The sequence below is a fragment of the Saccopteryx bilineata genome, chromosome 3 (genome assembly GCF_036850765.1).
Source record: "Saccopteryx bilineata isolate mSacBil1 chromosome 3, mSacBil1_pri_phased_curated, whole genome shotgun sequence".
Classification (NCBI taxonomy): Eukaryota; Metazoa; Chordata; class Mammalia; order Chiroptera; family Emballonuridae; genus Saccopteryx; species Saccopteryx bilineata.
The window spans coordinates 90,470,631-90,493,106 of NC_089492.1; the positions used below are offsets into that span (position 1 = coordinate 90,470,631).

A 22,476-nucleotide genomic window follows, 5' to 3' on the forward strand; every position below is an offset into this window, starting at 1 on the left:
GAGGAAGTTATTATCATGATGGTTGCCAAGTGGTAATTTTCTAATTATTTAATAATATATTAGTTGGTATTGTACTTACTAGAGTGTGGCCTTATTGATTTCTGTTCTATTTAATAGGATCTATTATACTAACATTACTTACTTATTTACTGTATTCTTTTTTATTTTGAAATAATTTCAGCTCATGTGAATAAGTATAGAGCACGTTATTTGTTACAGTATTAAAATAAATCCACAGACAGAAAGCTGTGGTGAAGGAAGTGGGTTCTCTGTCCGAGAATGCTAATTGTACCCAATTCTCCATTCTCCGTTCTCTTTTAGTAGTAGAACCTCCTGAAATTATCCAGGTAGAAGTCTTCCTATCCTCCTTTGCAGGTGGGAAGGGCCATGTGACTTAGTTCTGAATAGTGCAATGTTTTGCTGCTTTAATTAGTACATAATCTTTGACTTCAAGGAGCTAATATTCTGAAAGCAAGATTACTTGTCTTGGAATTATTTTCCTCTCCATCCTCTTCTTCAGACCCCACCCCCTCAATGACATACTATGCAGCTTCCACGTCCATTTGCTTTTCTTCTGCACGGAGTTTGAATAGGAAACATTTTATTGAGAGCTTAGTATGTGCTTTGTAGTTTGTCTCATGTTGTAATCATTTTACTAATTACCATCTTCAGGTCCCTTTATGTATTGTCACAGCTGTTTTCCCCAGAACAGCGGGACAGAGCTGGGGGAGCCAGCTTTATTAGGGCTCATGCAGGCCCAGCACAGCCCAGGGTGTTTTCTCTTACCTGCGACCTTCCCTGCCCCCCCCCCCATTAAGGTGAAGCCTCTGGCCAGGTGCTCTGTAGCTGAGGGGGAGTCTGAAGCAGCTGTCAGCCTGAGCAATCTGCTCACCCCACTCCCCACAGCGGGGTCAAATACAGTCAGGAAGGGAGGAGAAGATGTAGTTTCAGACCAGCATCTTAAATTATTCATGATGAATTGCCCCTATTGCATTAAATTCTATTTATTAAAAATTCACTTTCCAATAAACAGCAAAATGTTGAAATGACCAATGTGGTAAAGTGATCAACTATGCATGTTTTATTAAAGTCAGTGTATGAATTCTTGTTCAAGGAAACCACATCTTACCCCCCCCCCTTTTCCTTGCATTTTGGGGAACAGTTTAAATGTCTTCATGTTTTGGCCTTTTGAATACATTCACTTATTAATGAAGAGCATTTTGACTGAGAAATGACTTGCTTTGTAGTCATCTCCTTTGTTAACTTGGACTGTAAAGTGATCGAGTCAGCGTTCACTCTGGTCAGGTCTGCAGCCTAGCGCCAGACTGGCAGGAGCAGCGCGGTGCCTTTCACACGGGTGCAGAGGGCGCCAGCTCAGTTTGGTTGGTTGTATTTTTTTAAGTGGAGGGAAAAGAGATGAAGGAATGTTAGTTTTTTCTACTGGGTTTCCCAAAAAATGATGAATTATATACATAAATCATTACCATTTTAGGTCATTTGAAGATGTGATAAGAGACTGTTCCTCAACATACCAGTAAACAAAGCTTTTCCACTCTCTTACACTCTGGTCATCTGTTTGCACAAGTACTTCTCGCCGTGTTTTAATGCCTCTGAATATGCATGTGCTCTATTATATTTTCACATGACTTCTTCACAAAAGTACATTCACATCCACTGTACTTGGTAGGCTTGGTATTGGCCTTGGTGTACAACTATGTGTGTGAATGGAGAATATACTGCTGTCATTATGGGTGACGGAGGGGCCAGACGTAGAGTGGAGCTCGTCTAGTAATTCAAGCTGACCATGGCTATAGCTGGCTTGGGTATGGCTTCAAAGTTTGAGATATTGTATTTGATTTTTAAACTATTTTAAATATCCTTCTAAATCTAAGGCGCTTATAATTGACAGGTTGAAGTTTAGAGCTCTTCCAGACTCTTTACACTTCTACTTGAATAAAATTAAAAGTAGGTCTCAGTAAGGAATTTTTTGCTTGGAAGGGACCGAGATCCAATTCAAACTGGCTATAAAAAAAAGGAAATTTATGGGCTGTTATAACTGGGAAGTGTAAGGGTGTTCCAGCCTCAGAGATCGCTGGATTCAGAGGCTCAAACACATCATCAGCTCTTTCTCTTTCTCTCTTTGCTTACCCTCATTCTTGTGTCTCTTCTTCTCTTTGTCTGCTTCAGTATCAGAATGTCTGCTGTCAGAAGAGATTTGTTGTCCACAGATCTCTCAGTGCAAGAGGAAGCGAGGTTGTGTGCTATGGTCAGGGTGAAGCCCCCCATTTCTTGTGCTTCACTTCTCTTATCTGTCGAATGGAGAGAGCAGTAGTGCCTCCCCCACACAAGTGTTGAGGCATTAAATGACTTAATATTTGTGAAACGCTTGGAATAGTGCCTGACACATAGTAAACCCTCAATAAGAGTCGGCTGTTAATTATCCTCACTTTATAGAAGGGAATGTTTAGGTGCAAGAAAATAAACTACCCAATTCTTCATAACTCACTGAAAGCAATCATTGCCACTTGGAAAAATCTAAAAACTGGGATAATTACAGTGCTTCATGTTAGTGTGCTGAGTTATTCCACTGAGTGTTTCAGACGTCTGAGATATGAAAACATGTCTTCATTCTGGCTCTGTACACCACCTGCTTTGATAACCACATGCAGCATTTGAAAGTTATTGACAAGTATATAGCTATGTTTTTTTTTTCCTTTGTTTTTTTTTTGTATTTTTTCCTGAAGCTGGAAACGGGGAGAGACAGTCAGACAGACTCCCGCATGCGCCCGACCAGGATCCACCCGGCCCACTCACCAGGGGCGACGCTCTGCCCACCAGGGGGCGATGCTCTGCCCCTCCGGGGCCTCGCTCTGCTGTGACCAGAGCCACTCTAGCGCCTGGGGCAGAGGCCAAGGAGCCATCCCCAGCGCCCGGGCCATCTTTGCTCCAATGGAGCCTTGGCTGCGGGAGGGGAAGAGAGAGACAGAGAGGAAGGGGGGTGTGTGTGGAGAAGCAAATGGGCGCTTCTCCTGTGTGCCCTGGCCGGGAATCGAACTCGGGTCCCCCGCACGCCAGGCCGACGCTCTACCGCTGAGCCAACCGGCCAGGGCCTATAGCTATGCTTTTATTTGTTGAAGTAATTATAGTTACTACTATTTATTCAGAACTCTGTATAGTTAACTACCATTTACTGAACAGTCATGCCAGGGGCTAAATAATCCCAGTAAATAGGTATTATCTACATTTTTACTGATGAAGAACGGGAAAGACAGAAAATTTGAGAGACTTACTCAGGGCCTTACCCCTGGGCTGGAATTCAAACCTGGTCTTTCTTGGATTTTGAAATCCACTATGCTGTGTTGCTCCAAGGAAGCTCTGAGCACTGGCTTAAAATAGAAAAGATACCGGTATCAGGCTTCATCTGTATAAGACATCACCCGGACGAAAGGGCTTGAGGGAGCACGGACAAGAAGTGAAAAGCAGCTTTTGTGAAAAAGGCTTGGGTGCAGGACTCAGCATCTGGAGGCCTAGGGGTTTCGATGAACGGGGAGGGAGTCACAGTGCACGCCACATCTGGAAGTGTGCTGTGGGAAAAGCACACGGAAATGGGAGTGGAATCGGCTTCTGCGGAGGCCAGGCCAGGCTGCCCAGGGGATGCTGATAGGCTGCATCAGGTATGAGCTTCCTGATGATAGATTAGTAAAACTAGGCAGTGAGCAGTTCACAGATGAGTGGGGTAGAAGAGCGGGACAAGTAATGTACAAGGGAATACACTTTATTGTTGGTAGTAAAAGATTTATACCCCGTCAAGTTACAAAAAAGTAAAAAAAAACAAAAAAGACATTAGCCAAGTAATTTAGTAATGGGATAAAGTGCACCCACTTAAAGCACATTCACAAAGGCACTAAACCGTAAGTTCTGTCAGATTCCAGGCAGGGACACACGTAAGGGGTTTGGACAGAGTCAGATTACGTTGATTGAACTGATATGTTGGTTTTCTCTGGGAGAGCACCCTGTATACGTCTTTTCTTTTTTTTTTTTTTTTTTTTTTTTTTTTCATTTTTCTGAAGCTGGAAACAGGGAGAGACAGTCAGACAGACTCCCGCATGCGCCCGACCGGGATCCACCCGGCATGCCCACCAGGGGCGGTGCTCTGCCCCCCAGGGGGCGATGCTCTGCCCATCCTGGGCGTCGCCATATTGCGACCAGAGCCACTCTAGCGCCTGAGGCAGAGGCCACAGAGCCATCCCCAGCGCCCGGGCCATCTTTGCTCCAATGGAGCCTCGGCTGCGGGAGGGGAAGAGAGAGACAGAGAGGAAAGCGCGGCGGAGGGGTGGAGAAGCAAATGGGCGCTTCTCCTATGTGCCCTGGCCGGGAATCGAACCCGGGTCCTCCGCACGCTAGGCCGACGCTCTACCGCTGAGCCAACCGGCCAGGGCCCTTTTTTTTTTTCTCTTGTGGCAGAGACAGAGAGAGTCAGAGAGAGGGACAGATAGGGACAGACAGACAGGAAGGGAGAGAGATGAGAAACATCAGTTCTTCGTTGCAGTTCCTTAGTTGTTCATTGATTAATTTCTCATATGTGCCTTGACCAGGGGGCTACAGCAGACCAAGTGACCCCTTGCTCAAGCCAGCGACCTTGGGTCCAAACTGATGAGCTTTGGTCAAACCAGATGAGCCCACGCTCAAGCTGGTGACCTCGGGTCTAGAACCTGGATCCTCCGCATCCCAGTCCGACGCTCTATTCACTGCGCCACTGCCTGGTCAGGCAACATTTTAATAGCCTTATGCAACATTTTCCAAACTTGCCTGAATTTATGAACCACTTCCCAGTTGCTATTAAAATCAGGCTCTTCCGCCTTGCTCTCAGAGAGGTTCGGGGTGCAGGAGGTGGTGCTGATTACCGGAGCTTTCGGAAAAGACTGCCTTAGGCGGAAGAACGCTGTTAATCTTTTTTAGCTCCAGATGTTTTTCTGTCTCACACCCAGCTACATGCAGAACAGAGGCTAACAGGGCATTTACCAAGGTCTGAAACCGATGTTGTGATTGAATAGGACCAAGTGCCATAAGGAACCTTAGAAGTGAGTGTTACTGAGGGATGCAGAACTGGACCCATTTGATGTTGAGCTTGTCAAAGAACAGGTATTTTGCAAATGACTTGAGACCTACTCAGGAATGTAGGGTGTAATTACTATTAGACTTAACTACTTCAACTTTTTTTTTTAAAGAACAGTACAGTACTAGATATTTAAAACATCAGTTAGGTGGGGTTTTTAGTTTTTTTTTTAGTGTTTTTTTTTTTTTTTTTTTTTTTTTTTTACAGAGACAGAGAGAGAGTCAGAGGGATAGACAGGGACACAGACAGGAACGGAGAGATGAGAAGCATCAATCATTAGTTTTTCGTTGTGCATTGCAACACCTTAATTGTTCATTGATTGTCTTATCATACGTGCCTTGACCACGGGCCCTCAGCAGACCGAGTAACCCCTTGCTTGAGCCAGTGACCTTGGGCTCAAGCTGGTGAGCTTTTTGCTCAAACCAGACGAGCCCTCGCTCAAGCTGGCGACCTTGGGGTCTCGAACCTGGGTCTTCCGCATCCCAGTCTGATGCTCTATCCACTGCGCCACCACCCAGTCAGGCAAACATCAGTTAAGTTTTAATGACAAGTACTTATTATTCTTTGCACTGTTATAATACTTACAGATTGTAAACAGACTGACTTATGTTCTCATTTTCTAATCTTTTAAGACAAGACATTAAAAAAGAAATTGTAAGTATTTCCATAAACACTAAGCAAGGTCCCAGAGAAGTTGTGGGAGAAAGTTGAAGGTGGGTGGGTTGTGGGACAGCATGAGAGACTGTACATGCTGGGTTATACATTATAAACCCACTTTAGCTCCACCCTGTATATACTTACTTTTCATGAGAACATTTATGTTAATGTAACAGATTATTTTATTTTGAAATGGATTAATAAACATTTAAATTTTTAATTTTCTAATATGATAAATATTCATATTATATTCCACATAAAACTTCTTTGGAGTCCCTCAGTAATTTATAATAGTTTTAAGAGGTCCTGAAACCAAAATGTTTAAGAACTACTGACCTCAGGTATAACAGGAGAATGCTCCCACACAGCTGTCTGTCTCTCTCTGGTCATCTTTTATGATGACCGGTATGTCATAAGAAAAGACATCCGGGTTCTCCCAGCCCCATCCGGAGACCCAGTTCCCACTGGCCCACACACTGAAAAGCCTTTCCTGTGTCTGGAACAGGAAGCAGTAATTACAGATCTTTACCAGGCCACCTCCTGACTCCTATGTTATGGGACTTAGGTGGAAGAAAACCCAGTTTAATAGAGAGCTCAGTATTTTTCCAAAGAGGCTGTCATTTTATTTTCACAGATCTGATAAGTTCACTTAGTTATAAGGCAAGATTTTAATGACGCTGTCAACTTGGTCTTTGGAATCAGTCGGGCTCACCTGTTTCATAGCTTTATGACTTTGGGCACGTCATTTTTATTTCTCTGAGCTGCAGTTTCCTATGCATGAGGTAAAACTGGGTGAATTTTAGGTTTCATGGTATCCTAGATACTTTTTTTTTTTTTTTTTTTGCATTTTTCTGAAGCTGGAAACAGGGAGGCAGTTAGACTCTCACATGCGCCCGACCAGGATCCACCCGGCACGCCCACCAGGGGGCGATGTTCTGCCCATCCGGGGCCTCGCTCTGTCGCGACCAGAGCCACTCTAGCGCCTGGGGCAGAGGCCAAGTAGCTATCCCCAGCGCCCGGGCCATCTTTTGCTCCAATGAAGCCTTGGCTGCCGGAGGGGAAGAGAGAGACAGAGAGGAAGGAGAGGTGGAGGGGTGGAGAAGCAGATGGGCGCCTCTCCTGTGTGCCCTGGCCGGTAATCGAACCCGGGACTTCTGCACGCCAGGCCGACGCTCTACCACTGAGCCAACCGGCCAGGGCGGTATTCTAGATACTTAGTAGGTATGTTAATAGGTTTTAGTTCTCATTCCCCTGGTTCCTGTTGGGAATTGTCCTGGGCTGGGGTTTGGGGTGGCAGTCCTCACGACCACTCCTTGTAAATCACTGCAGTCTGGATGACTGCAGACTCCTGTCAAAGAAAGCTGTTCAGCCCAACTCTTGGATATGTTTGATTAAATACATATTTTTATAATAAATCCTACCTTCCTTCACACACATACACAGATTGTACAACAAAACAAGGTGATTTGGCATGAGATCAATCATAACTTTTAGAATATTAGCTAATTTCTACTTGGCTCTTTAGAAAGCTGATAAAGCCTGTTATCAGGCTAGCAAGAAGGAATAGCCTTCAGTGCAAGGGTAGGTCCTTCGGGACTAGCTCTGTTCTTTTGAAGCTATGTGTGCCATACTTTTAGATATGAGCACATAAATAAATCTAAATCATACCAGACCTTGTTCAGAATTGTCCTCTACTAAATCATTGTCTATGTGCTAATTTTAAGTGCAGACTTCATCTTCTCTAGTTTTTTTGCAGAAGTCCTTTTTCTACTGACAACAGAGCATTTAGAAGAGAGACACATCATGGTTTCCAGGGGGTTCTTCTTTTATCCCCTGTTTCATAGCGATATCCTCTGACCTATGTTACCGTGACCCCTGGAAGGTTTGAGCGTTGTTGTTGCACAGGGCTAGGGACCCACATGCACAAGTAACTTGTTTTCAAAGGACACTCAAAGTATAAAGGCTTTGAGGTGAGGTTTAGGGAGACACTCTCATATCACAATAGTGTATGCATCATAAAGTTGTCTTTGATGTGTCCCAGGGTTATGCCTGACTGTTTTCCTTGGCTCTCTCCCCACCTCTGGACTGAGCCCTATACGGTTCCTCACTGTCTTCTCATCATCATTCCCATTGATCACATATCTTCTGTCACCCTCCTAGGCTACCCTCTGCCTTGTTTTCAATTCTTAATGATTGCTTTAGAGTATATTTGCTTCTCTCTCTCTCTCTCTCTCTCTCTCCACTTTTCATATTTTCATTTTTCCTTAAAGACCACCCCCAGCTTTAACTATGACCAAGTGTCCATGGCTTTCAGGTGTGAAATCCATGGCATTTGGAAACTGGAAGGAAAAAATGGCAAATTAAAGTGTGGGACATGAGTTTCGAGACCATTTACCTAGATTTCTGGGTGTGTGTGAAAGCTTACAGTGCTAATTTCTCACTGAGCGCATTGTTTACTGTTTATGGCCATGCTCATGGACATAAACATACACATCAATAGCTGAGGCCTCCCTTTCATTCAGTCTCATTCTAGTACAGACTGCCCTACCATTATTTTCCAGACTGTCTGAGTACTTGGTTTGCCCCTAATGAATGTGCATGGTACTTGTATTCACCCAAGGGTGCCTAGAACTGACTAACCTCCTCAAATGCTTGAAATAAAACAAAATACTCCTTTGGTAAAGCCATATACTCATAGACTCTTGGAATTGCAAAGATCACTTAGGAAATCATTTTATAGATGGGTGCCATTGTGGTTCAGTGACTTGCTTGTTGGAGATAAAGCTAGAACAGAATACAGGTCACTTCCCTTACCAGCACTGTTTTTCCTGTAAGGACTCAGTTTATTTGTACAATGGAATTTTTTACCCTGCCTCCATGGGATTCTAATCTGTCTGAATTATTTCAAAATGAGTTGCTAGAAATGATTCTACTCTGAAAAATCTAGAGGTGTACTGTAAATATGTATGTCCCTGTATGTATAGTAAATTGCAAATAAAAAAAGAGTACTTTGAATCTGGCAGGGGAAGTAGGCAGATAATAGTAGTACACCATCACCCTTTATTTTTATATATTAATTGAATGTTCTTAATTTTGTTCGTAGGTGAATCTTATTTTGGTGGTTGTCATGCTTAAAGTGCAAAGCAGTAGGAGTGAACACAGTTTAGAATTCTGTTTTTAATCTCTATTAGCGTTTGGCCTAATCAGGTTCTTATGTAGCATGGCTGCACCTGGACAGGGGCTTATTCATGGGCTCCGGCTCAAACACGCATTGCTTCTCCGCTCTTGTCTCTCCTGTGGTCTTTGCCTTTGGAGAGTATCTGAGACCGTCAGAGACACTTACTCTGAGATCATCTAAAAGTGTCTTCGTCGAGTATCTGAAGTGCATAACAGATCTGCTCTTTAATAAATCAGAAAGTATTTACTGAGTGCTTACTATGTTTTAGCTAGATGCAGTAACTACAGCAAGCAACATGAGTTTTGTTTGAAAATGAAATGTTTTACATGTTCTTAGGACTTCGTAAAAGTAAATATTTTGATGTTGCTTTTGGCTTTATTATTATTATTTAATACGCATTAGTTATTACTTTCCTTCCAGAGAAGGAAAATATATCTGATAAAAAGAGAAATTTGCCCCTTTTTTGATGAAGTAATTCAGTGAACGTTTTATTTATGTATTGTAACCATATGGATTCAGCCAGAAGTTTTTCTTCTCTTTTCTCCTTTGTACAACTGAACAGCTTTGGACAGGAGCATGCAACCTTTTTGCTGTTAAGTTTCTCTGAAGTAAGGCCAGAAAGCTTTTAAAATATTTTGACCAAGATAGTTTAGGAGTGTGGTTATATCTCAATTTGTTCTGACTGATTTGATTGAATAACATCTTGGATTGTCAAACAAATGAAGTAATGAGTATCTTCTCATCCTATGGGATATTCTTAGGCTAACAAATATATTTCCCACCTGGAGGAGCAGTTTCTCTGCTCAGAAACTGGTCTCCTTGTCTTGTGCTTTTGCTGGGATATATGTTAGATTCTTGTCCTATTCTTTCTTTTAAGGAAGTTTGGACTTGCTACTTTTCTTCCTCCCTCCCTCCTTTCCTTCCTTCCTCCTTCCTTTCCTTCCTCCCTCCCTCCCTTTCCTCTTCCCTCCCTCCCTCCCTCCCTCCCTTCCTTCCTTCCTCTTTTAGATTTTTAATTTTAAAGAGTATTTTGTAAAACCTTGAAACAATGTCAAACTAACAGAAAAGTTGCAAGCACAGTATCCTGAGGTATTGGAAACCATGTTGCCAGCGTGGTGTTTCACCATCCTCAAATACAAGAGTGTTCTCCTACATAACCATAGCATGTGTATTAACACCAGAAAATTAACCTTGCCATTTCATTACCATCTAATCCTCATAAGACAGGACCATGAAAGCTAGTCAACTGACAAAGAAAGAAAATTTGAGTACTGTATTATACCAAAATAGTCAGTTTAGAGAAGATCTAAGTCTATATCAGAAAAAACATATATACTTGCTATAAACTTAATGACAAATTAAGAGACAGATGAAGATGATCACAATAATAGGAACTCCAGAGTGTGTGTGCATTCATGTTGATGCGTTATATGTGAACTCTTTGGATGGCTGATCACTTGACCACTAGATAGTGTCAGCCTTTGGCTTTGCTGTTGACTGTGGTACCTTTTCTCAGAGTCAACCATCTTGGTCTTATTGGTCCACTTCCTGATGTAGCTTCCGAAAGGTCAGTTATCCAGTGTGAGTGTGGGTATTTCAGTATGGCAGAAGGGTTCTTCAGTGCATGCAGCTTGCTGCTGTCTGTTGTACCCTAAGGATGATCTGGCATGAATGAATGTTCAGCCTTAATGCTCTGTTGCTGAAGAGGAAGAAAACTCACTCTTGGTGATCAAATAGATGCACCTTTCACTCTCACCCTATTTCTTAGAAAATATTCCTAAATGCAGTTCTTCATATCATTTTTCTCTGAATTATATTAGAAAGTGCCATTATCTCCATGGCTAGGTAGCTCAGTTGCTTAGAGTGTCATCCTAATACACCAAGGTTGCAGGCTTGATCCCCAGTCAGGGCACATACAAGAATCAACCAATGAGGCCTGATCTGTGGTGGCGCAGTGGGTAAAGTGTCGACCTGGAAAGCTGAGGTCGCCAGTTCAAAACCCTGGGCTTGCCTGGTAAGGCACATATGGGAGTTGATGCTTCCTGCTCCTCCCCCCTCCTCATTCTCTCTCCTTTCTCCCTCTCTCTCCCTCTCTCTCTCTCTCTCTCCTCTCTAAAATGAATAAATAAAAAGAAAAAAAATGTTTTTTAAAAAAAGAATCAACCAATGAATGCATGAATAAGTAGAACAACAAATCGATTTCTCTCTTTCCCTCCCTCCCTCCCTCTTTCCCTCCCTCTCTCCCTCTTTCCCTCCCTCCCTCTCTTCCTTTTCTCCCTCCCTCCCTCCCTTCCTCTCTTCCTTTTCTCCCTCACTCTCTCCCTCCCTCTCTCCCTTCCTCTCTCTCTAAATAAATAAATAAACAAAAACAATTTTTTTAAGCTATCACTTAAAAAAATGTGCAATTGTCAAAGTGACATTGGTTTGTAAAATAGATACTTGGGAAAAGTAAAAAGGCTGATTAATAAGGATTTAAACTATTACAAGAAATCATAGTTTTAAAATCATTTTTTCTGATAAATTTTTAATGTACATGTTTATGTAAATATTGATTAATTTAAGGTTTTTTTAACATTTAAGAAATTCCCGAAAAAAATTATACATCCCATCACCTTATCAAAGTGGTGTGTTTTTTATTGTTTATGTGTCCATTTGTATAACTTTTACAGTAGGAATCTTGTTTATATTAAAAAGTTATTACACATCTGGACTCTGATTATAATGTGTGCTCACAGGCTCTTGCAGACCAATTTGAAGACAAGACAACATCTGTACTGGAACGTCTGAAGATTTTCTATTGCTGTCAAGTACCACCTCATTGGGCCATTCAGGTATTTTTGTTGTTGCTTGTTATTGGCATATTTTGCGTTTGAAGGATAAATGCATTAGAAAAGAATGGTTTTCAATATGTCTGTTTTCAAATATTTCAGTGAAAAGAATAAAAATATCTGGGGATAGTCAATTACTTTCCATAGCTATTTTTATTAAAGTGATATTAGACTTTTTAAAACATTTTTGAAAGAATTTAAAACTAGATATAAACAGACTCCTAGAAATAATAGGAGAACCACGAAAGCTTTCATTTTCAAAACAATTTTTTATATTTAAAAGCCCTGTTAGGATGCAGACTTGATGTGGGGTGGTGAGCACACTATCCAGTGTACAGATGACGAGTTGTAAAACTGTGCACCTGAAACCTGGGTAATGTTGTTAACCAGTGTCACTGCAGTAGGGAAATAAAATAAAATAAAAGCCCTATAAGCACTTTCTGCCAAAGAATGAGCCTTTTAACCAAGTTGTTTACAAAACATAAAAGGAAGCGTTCACTTCATGCTCCGTGTTGTGAGATACCCTTAGCTACTTTCCTCTTTTGGAGGGTTCAGATGACCTATTAGAGTTCCTAACACCACATGTTGGGATGGAAATTCTGGCCCCTGCCCCATAGTTCTCCTGTGTTACAGGTACGGTACCCCTATCTTGTAAAGTTTTTAGCGCTGAAGGCGATTTAGACACCTGGTCCAATTTCTTTTTTTTTTTTTTTTTTTATATAAATAAATTTTTATTTTAATGGGGTGACATCAATAAATCAGGGTACATACATTCAAAGAAAACATTTCCAGGTTATCTTGTCATTTAGTTATGTTGCATACCCATCACCCAAAGAGAGATCGTCCTCTGCCACCCTCTATCCAGTTCTCTCTGTACCCCTCCCCCTCCCCTCCCCCTCTACCTCCTTCCCTCCCCCCACCCCCCATAGCCACCACACTCCTGTTCATGCCTCTCAGTCTCGCTTTTATGTCCCACTAATGTATGGAATCCTGCAGTTCCTGTTTTTTTCTGATTCGCTTATTTCACTCCGCACAATGCTACCAAGACTCCACCATTCCGCTATAAGTGATCCAATGTCACCATTTCTCCTATCTGAATAATATACCATGGTGTATATGTGCCCCATCTTCTTCATCTAGTCCTCTATTTTTTTTACAGTGATTAAAAGCTTTAAGCAAACTCTTGGCCAATACAGCAAGAATCCATAAATGAGTAGTGTCCTTAACATGTTCCCCAAGTCCAAGTTGGCTCCCTCACCATGCCAAATCCCTGAAAAATGCAACCCAACCACAATTCAGTCTGTTAGGAGCTGTCACAGGGAGCAGGAGTCCAGGAAAGTTCCCCACAGGAAAAGTCCGTATGGCACTGGAATTGTTGTCACCATTCTATACTTTGCAGCTCATGTCCAAGTCCCAATGACCGCTGCTTCTAGCTGGTAATGATTCAGGTAGACTGGAAAAAGCCATTTGCAGCATGCGTGGATATGGAGCTTCTGTTCTCCTCTGCCTGGAGAGTTGAGACCAGGTTGCTCTTCCCTGGAGCTCTGTGACTGTGGCCTGGTAAAGAGAACCTTGGGATACACTAAGCTGGGTGGCAAAGGTAAATTCATAATACAAGTTGGCAAAAGGAGGAAAGAGAGCTCTAAATTAAGAGTAGGTCCCAGCCTGAAATATGAGTGGGGCATTGAGGTAGGAGGAATAAAGGAAACACTATATATTAAGCAAAGCAGCAGAAAATAGGACTATCAACACCCACAACAGAGATCTTTGAGGGAAGAATAAAGAACCTGACTATTCAGGCAAAACATAGTTAAGTGGCCCTTGTGCAAATGAGATCAGTTTACCTGCTTCTTGGAAGAAATACCCTAGGCTCGTCGACAGTGTCGTAGATGGGGTCGACAGCCCTGGGCACCTTGAGCCTTCAGTGGCAAACCCCAGCATTCTGGGCAAGGTTAGGTCATAGGTGGCTGGAGCAGGCCTGGAAGAGACTGAACCCTCCCTTAGAGGAGCGAGGGGGAAGCCCACCTTCCAGTGTCCCTGTTTCCTCACAGCAGAGGTGTGTAAGCCTGGCAGGCTTTAGCTCAATGACCTTCCTTTCCACTATTGAAGCAGGACCCAGATGGCATCCTATGAGACCCCTTTGGGGTGCTGGAGCCTTTAAGGGTGTATCCTAAAAGCTGGTAGTTCCCCCTGATCTCTATTGGGCTTTTTCTGCCTCTAGGTATCTTAAAAGCCATTCTCAGAAGATCTCGCTGAGGGGTTTGAGGATCCCCATCCGCCTATATAAATCTTTTCCATATATCTGGAGCTATTTGGAAAAAAGAACAGTGTTATTAGCTAGATCTAATAAAGAAGGTAGATTTGGTGTCTCCTGTTCATCAGCTTTCAAAAGAAATGTAAATTTTTTTTTTTAAGTAAAAAGCATGATATGGTAGACCCGTCGGAGTCATTGGCCTGGTGTGCAGGATTCCCGGGTTCGATTCCCGGCCAGAGCACACAGGAGAAGCGCCCATCTACCTCTCCACCCCTCCCCCTCTCCCCCCTCCCGGTCCCTCTCCTCCCGCCCACAGCCAAGGCTCCACCGGAGCAAATCCACCCTGGGCACTAAGGATGGTCCCATGGCCTCCGCCCCAGTTGCTAGAATGACTCCGGTTGTAACAGAGCAACATCCCAGATGGGCAGAGCATTCCCCCCGGTAGGCATGCCAGGTGGATCCCAATCAGGCGCATGCAGGAGTCTGTCTGCTTGCCTCCCCATCCCCATCCTCAGAAATATACAAAAAATAAATAAATAAAAGAAAAAATACAAAAAAAAAAAAAGGGGGGGGGCATTCCCTTGTGCTAAAGCACCAGGAAGCATGGAGTGAGCTTGAGTATGTCCTATGAAACATGGAGCTCTATGTTTACATATAAGTCTTTGAAGAAGGAGGAACTGCTGAAATAGTTTGTCAGCATTTGTCCCTAAGACAGCAGTCTTTATAGTGGGAACACCATACGTAAATATTTGCTGTCTGTCTATAGATTAAGGGGGGAATATGGCCAATGCTGACAAGCCATGATCTTTGTGCCCCTCCCCTCCCCCAACCCCCTCCCTCTCCTCCCCCCACCCTGTAACCCCAACACTGTTGTTCATGTCTCTGAGTCTCATCTTTATGTCCCACCTATGTGTGGAAACATATAGTTCTTAGTTTTTTCTGATTTACTTCTTTCACTCAGTATAATGTTATCAAGGCCCATCATGTTGTAAAAGATCCTATGTCATCATTTCTTATGGCTGAGTAGTATTCCATAGTATATATATACCAAAGCTTTTTAATCCACTCATCCTCTGATGGACACTTGGGCTGTTTCCAAATCTTTGCTATTGTGAACAATGCTGCCATAAACATGGGGGTGCATTTCTTCTTTTCAAACAGTGCTATGGTGTTCTTGGGGTATATTCCTAACAGTGGTATAGCTGGGTCAAAAGGCAGTTCGATTTTTAATTTCTTGAGGTATCTCCATACTGTTTTCCACAGTGGCTGCACCAGTCTGCATTCCCACCAGCAGTGCAGGAGGGTTCCCTTTTCTCCACATCCTCGCCAGCACTTATTCTGTGTTGTTTTATTGATGAGCGCCATTCTGACTGGTGTGAGGTGATATCTCATTGTGGTTTTAATTTGCATTTCTCTAATCATAAATGATGTTGAACATTTTTTCATATGCCTATTGGCCATCTGTGTGTCCTCTTTGGAGAAATGTCTATTCATTTCTTTTGCCCATTTTTGGATTGGATTGTTTGTCTTCTGGTATTAAGTTTTACAAGTTCTTTATAAATTTTGGTTATTAACCCCTTATCAGACGCTATGTCAAATATATTCTCCCATTGTGTAGTTTGTCTTTTTATTCTGTTCTTATTGTCTTTAGCTGTGCAGAAGCTTTTTAGTTTGATAAAGTCCCATTTGTTTATCCTGTCTTTTATTTCACTTGCCTGTGGAGACAAATCAGCAAATATATTGCTGCGAGAGATGTCAGAGAGCTTACTGCCTATGTTTTCTTCTAAAATGCTTATGGTTTCATGGCTTACATTCAAGTCTTTTATCCATTTTGAGTTTATTTTTGTGAGTGGTGTAAGTTGGTGGTCTAGTTTCATTTTTTTGCAGGTAGCTGTCCAGTTTTCCCAAACCATTTGTTGAAGAGGCTGTCTTTACTCCATTGTATTGTCTTACCTCCTTTGTCAAATATCAGTTGTCCATAGAGCTGTGGGTTTATTTCTGAGTTCTCTGTTCTGTTCCATTGATCTATGTGCCTGTTCTTATGCCAGTACCAGGCTGTTTTGAGTACAATGGCCTTATAATATAACTTGATATCTGGAAGTGTGATACCTCCCGCTTTTTTCTTCCTTTTCAGGATTGCTGAGGCTATTTGTGTTCTTTTTTGGTTCCATATAAATTTTTGGAATATGTGTTCTATGTCTTTGAAGTAAGTCATTGGTATTTTCATTGGTATTGCATTGAATTTATAAATTGCTTTGGGTAATATAGACATTTTAATGATGTTTATTCTTCCTAACCATGAGCACGGTATATGCCTCCACTTATTCGTATCTTCCCTGATTTCTTTTATCAATGTTTTATAATTTTCTGAGTACAAGTCTTTAATCTCCTTGGTTAGATTTATTCCTAGGTACTTTATTTTTTTGGTTGCAATGGTAAAGGGGATTGATTCCCTGATTTCTCTTTCTGACAGTTCATTATTAGTGTATAAAAATGCCTCTGATTTCTGAGTATTGATTTTATATCCTGCCACCTTGCCAAATTCTTTTATCAGGTCTAGTAGTTTTTTGACTGAAACTTTAGGGTTTTCTATATACAATATCATGTCATCTGCAAATAATGATAGTTTTACTTCTTCTTTTCCAATTTGGATGCCTTTTATTTCTTTTTCTTGTCTGATTGCTGTGGCGAGGACTTCCAGAACTATGTTGAATAAGAGTGGTGAAAGGGGGCAACCCTGCCTTGTTCCTGATCTTAAGGGGATAGCTTTTAATTTTTGCCCATTGAGTATTATGTTGGCTGTGGGTTTGTCATAGATGGCCTTTATCATGTTGAGGTATGTTCCCTGTATTCCCACTTTGCTGAGAGTTTTGATCATGAATGGGTGCTGGACTTTATCAAATGCTTTTTCTGCATCTATTGAAATTATCATGTGGTTTTTCTCCTTTCTTTTGTTTATGTGATGAATCACATTGATTGATTTGCGAATATTGTACCAGCCTTGCCTCCCAAGAATAAATCCTACTTGATCATGGTGTATGATTTTTTCCATATATTGCTGGATCCGGTTTGCTAATATTTTATTGAGGATTTTTGCATCTAAGTTCATCAGGGATATTGGCCTATAATTTTCTTTTTTTGTGTTGTCTTTGCCTGGTTTTGGAATCAGAATTATGCTCGCCTCATAAAAGGAGTTTGGAAGTCTTCCTTCCTCTTGAATTTTTTGAAATAGCTTGAGAAGGATAGGAGTTAGTTCTTCTTTGAATATTTGGTAGAATTCACTTGTGAAGCCATCAGGCCCAGGACTTTTCTTTTTTGGGAGTTTTTTGATAGCTGTTTCAATCTCATTTGTTGTAATTGGTCTGTTTAGGTTTTCTGATTCTTCCAGATTGATTTTTGGAAGATTATATGGTTCAAGGAATTTGTCCATTTCATCTAGGTTGTCTAGTTTTTTGGCGTACAGTTCTTCATAGTATTTTCTTACAATATTTTGTATTTCTGTTGTGTCAGTTGTTATTTCTCCACTCTCGTTTCTAATTTTATTTATTTGAGTCCTCTCTCTTTTTTTCTTGGTGAGTCTTGTTAAAGGTTCATCGATCTTGTTTACCTTTTCAAAGAACCAGCTCCTGGTTTCATTGATCCTCTGTATTGTTTCTTTAGCCTCTATGTCACTTATTTCTGCTCTGATCTTTATTATTTCCTTCCTTCTACTAGCTCTGGGCTTTACTTGCTGTTCTTTTTCTAGTTCTTTTAGATGCAGGGTTAAGTTGTTAATTTGAGCTTTTTCTAGCTTCTTGAGGTATGCCTGTAATGCTATAAACTTCCCTCTCAGGACTGCTTTTGCTGTGTCCCATAAATTTTGAGTTGATGTATGCTCATTATCGTTTGTTTCTAGGAATTTTTTAATTTCTTCTTTGATCTCAATGTTAACCCATTCATTGTTTAATAACTTGCTATTTAGTTTCCAAGTGTTTGAATGTTTTTCAATTTTTCTATTGTGGTTGATTTCTAGTTTAATGCCATTGTGATCAGAGAAAGTGTTCGATATGATTTCAATCTTTTTAAATTTGTTGAGCCCACTTTTGTGCCCTAACATGTGGTCTATTCTAGAGAATGTCCCATGAGCGCTTGAAAAGAATGTATATTCTGCTCTTTTAGGGTGAAAGGTTCTGAAGATATCTATTAAATCGAGTTCATCTAATATGTCCTTTAAGTCTGCTGTTTCTTTGTTAATTTTCTTTCTTGAGGACCTATCTAATGATGTTAATGGGGTATTGAAATCTCCTACTATTATAGTATTGCTGTTGATCTCGCCCTTTAAGTCTATCAAAGTCTGCTTTATATATTTAGGTGCTCCTATATTAGGTGCGTAGATATTTATAATGGTTATATCTTCCTTTTGTATTGCTCCCTTTATCATTATGTAGTGACCTTCTTTACTCTAACTATGGTCTTTGTTCTAAAGTCCATTTTGTCTGATATAAGTATTGCTACCCCAGCTTTTTTTTCATTTCCATTTGCGTGAAATATTTTTTTCCATCCTTTTATCTTCAGTCTGTGTGCATCTTTTGATTTAAGGTGTGTCTCTTGTAGACAGCATATGTATGGGTCCTGTTTTCTTATCCACGCAGCTACCCTATGTCTCTTGATTGGATCATTTAATCCATTAACATTTAAGGTTATTACTGATATGTAATTGTTTATTGCCATTTTTTTTCTTTAAAACTGTTTTTCTCTTTTGCTATATTCTTTTTTTCCTTTGATCTGTTTATAACAGGTCCCTTAGCATTTCTTGCAGCCTTGGTTTGGTTGTAGTGAAATCCTTTAGTTTTTTTTTGTCTGTAAAGCTTTTTATTTCTCCTTCAATTTTAAATGATAGCCTTGCTGGATAAAGTAGTCTTGGTTGTAGGTTCTTGTTCTGTATTACTTTGAATATTTCTTGCCATTCCCTTCTGGCCTCAAGTGTTTCTGTTGAGAAGTCAGAAGTCATCCTTATGGGGGCTCCTTTGTAGGTGATTGTCTTTTTTTCTCGAGCAGCTTTTAATATTTTCTCTTTATCATTTAGCTTTGGTAATTTAATTATGATGTGTCTTGGTGTTGGTTTCTTTGGATTTCTCCTTAATGGAGTTCTCTGTGCTTCCTGAACATGTGAAATATTTTCCTGCCTTAATTGGGGGAAGTTTTCCGCTATAATATGTTTGAACAAAGTCTCTATCCCTTGTTCTTTCTCTTCTTCTTCAGGAACCCCTATGATGCGGATGTTATTTCTCTTTATGTTGTCACAGAGCTCTCTTAGAGTTTCCTCAGACTTTTTGAGTCTCTTTTCTTTTTTCTGCTCTGCTTCCATGCCTTTATTTATTGTGTCCTCTAACTCACTGATTCGATTCTCTGCTTCATCCATCCTGCTTTTAATTCCTTCCATTGTATTCTTTATTTCAGATATTGTATTTGTCATTTCTGTCTGATTCTTTTTTATTATTTCAATGTCCTTTTTTATATTTGTTATCTCTTTATTTAGGTTTTCGTAATGGCCATCTATGGTGGTTCTAATATCTTTGAGCATCCTAACAATCGTTATTTTAAACTCTGCATCTGGTAATTTGGTTATATCTGATTCACTTAGGTCCTTTTCTGGGGATTTCTCTTGGTTTATTTGTGTTGTATTTCTCTGCCTCCGCATTTTCTCTTCACGAGAGTGGCTGTGATCATGTGCTCGGGTGCACAAGGGTTGGTGGCCTTGGCCTTTGCCCCGCCCCCGTGTGTGATGTTATGCTCGGTCCTGAGGGCACTGGCGAGCACCTTTGCTCAGCTGCGGGTGTCCGCCTGTTTCCGAGCTTTCGCCCTGCCTTTGCAGGATGATCCCACTCAAGGAACAGCTGCTAGCCTTGGCTCTACCACCAGGAAAGGCTGCGTGCCCAAGCTCAGCTTCGTAGCGGAACTCCGCCTCTTCTGGGCTTTTGGCTCCACCCCCGCGGGAGGAGCCTGCTACCAAGTCAGACCGCAAGCCTGGGTTGCACAGGCGGGGCAGGGATGTGCTCCTCTGCCCTTGCTCTGGGGCTGGTTTCTACCCTTTCTGGGTTTCCCGCCCTTCTCCCGGAGGCTGGATTACAGGCTGCCTGCAGCTGAGCTTAGCCGCTTTTGCACGCCCCCTTCTCCCTAGCCGGGCAAGATTGAGCTCACACCTGAGCCCACTGGTGGCCAGCCGGCTTCCGCCCCTGCCAGCAGAACCGCGCTTTTGTCTCCCGCTGCCGCCCGCTCCCCGGTGCGCCCTCAGCCGTGTGGGTGGGGGCGTTGCAGCTCGGACCCTAAGACTCACTACTGTAGACCCGAAAGCTCCCTCCTTCTGTGCGACTCTGCTCTGAATGCCGCGGGGGAGCTTGTTTGGCTGCTCTCCTGCTTCCCTTTGCTGGTATTGCTGTTTCTGGGGGAAATATTCACTTCAGCTTTGGGGAGTGACTCGTCCCAGGGGTTAGAGTGGCTATCTCCCAAAAATGTTTCTCCCTATGCCTCCTAGATTGCACTCTCTTCCTGTTACTGTGGTTCTCTCCCCTCTCCCTCCGTCTCCAGGAGCCCCGGGTGAGTGTTTGTGAGAGAGATGTTCTGCGTGGTCCCTTTAAGAAGGATCCTGGGTCTGAGAAATCAGACTCTCTCACAAACAGTATCCTGACTTGTTTCCAGCTAAATACTGTCCTTATGCTTCTTCTGGGCTCTGGGGCTGCAGGCTGGGGCTTTGTTCCTGGGGCTCAGGGACCTTTCCCCTCTGCTAAACTCACTTCCCGCCACGCGAGTCTCTCCCTGCTGCCGTTCGCTCCGAGAAGCTGGGCAGCCCTCTCCGCGTTTCCGCTTTTCCTACCAGTCTCTGGGTGGCTTCTTCAGCGTTCCTGGGTTGAAGAGTCCTTTTAGTTTAGTCCAAAGTTGGTTTTTCCAGTTGATAGTTCATAAAATTAGTTTGTAATCCACATTGGTTCTGGGAGGTAGATGCTGGTACGTTCGCCTACTCCAGCGCCATCTTGTCTCTCTCCTGGTCCAGTTTCTTAATTTTACAATGAAGGAAATGGAGGCCCAGTGCAGTTAAGTTCACTTTCCCAGTGTTGGTCACACAGCTGTTCACAAACTAGAGCTCTAGTTTCCTGACTTCTAGTCCGATTTACCTCCTTTCCTGATCTCTTCATTGTAGCTGCTAATGATAACCAACTTTTACTGCTCACTTAGTATGAGGCATGCATTTTGTTCTGCATGTCACACGTTATATTCTTTTATTGTAACAATTTGGTGAAATGTCCATTTTTCACAAGTGAGGAAGCTATGGCACAGATATGTTAGGTGGAGTCAAGTGGTGCCAGCCAGAATTCCTAGATGGTTTAGTAACTATTGTCATTTGAACCAGCTTTAGAATTGTAAATGCCAACCCACCATTCAGTGACTCAGAGTCCCCACTGAAAGATTTCTTAGTCATATATATTTTTAAGCACGGGGAAGCAAGCTAGACAGCTTATTACACATTGGAATTCACATTATCTATTGAAGGAGTTTCAATAAATGTAGACACCTAAAAAACCTTGTTCTATCCCCTCAAAGTAGTAGTTTCTTCATAAAGAAAATTTAACAAATGGAACTTTTGGCACGTTCTTAATCATGAGTTGTGAAATTTTTAAAGTGCTTTTGTATTGTGTGGTTTGTGGTAAGTAAATGGCCCAGACTCTGAGCTATTATTATGGCAAAACATGTCTGTTGAGGGTGCAAATTTAATCTGTTTCTGAACAGAAGCATTAAGAAAATTAGGTACTCTTCGTATAGAATTTAGGCTAAATGTTTATTTTATTTGCTTAGGAAGCTGTGAATTTGGAGATTTTTAGGCAGAAACATACTCTTTCATTGAGAAATTAAATCATTTTTTTCTTTCAGTTTAGGCACTAACCATATCTTTATGTATTATTTTTAAAGATCAAGAAGTAACAGCATAGTTTATTGTAAAAAGAGTATTAGTCTTTACTCTGCTGCTAGCTAGCTATATGCTTGGATGCCATAACTTCCTTTACTTATCAGATGAAAAATTTAGACCGCTGAGCTGCCTGAGCACTAAGATATATTCAGCTCCCACACACCATGTTCATTTTTTGAAAATGTCAATTCAAATATCCTAAAATAGTCAAATTCTCGTATGCTTCATGGGATCCAAAAGAATTGGACTATCTTCTTTATTTATTTTGATAATACATTAACTTATAATTTTCAGGTATATTTTATTTTACTTTCTAATATTGTCAATCCCAGATTTTCCATATCCATTAGCATCTTAACTCTTAGTATGTGTTGAATTTTGAAAGAGTAGTAAAAGTATCTTTAAGAGAAAACACAGTTCAGTCTAATATAAAGCCATAATTTACTCAAGAACCTCCCCTTTTTAAAATTTCTAATATTTTTTTCTAGTTGTGTAGGGTGG

General features: G+C 41.5%; 1 protein-coding gene across 2 annotated transcripts in view; it reads left to right on the plus strand.

The window, feature by feature from the left end:
- The window catches only part of TTC27 (tetratricopeptide repeat domain 27), a 161,871-nt gene that overhangs the window by 84,439 nt on the left and 54,956 nt on the right, over window positions 1–22,476 (plus strand). For both annotated transcript variants that reach the window (XM_066266883.1, XM_066266884.1), the window contains exon 11: window positions 11,687–11,782. In XM_066266883.1, the coding sequence (XP_066122980.1) occupies window positions 11,687–11,782 (96 nt within the window). The remainder of the gene's footprint in view (window positions 1–11,686; window positions 11,783–22,476) is intronic.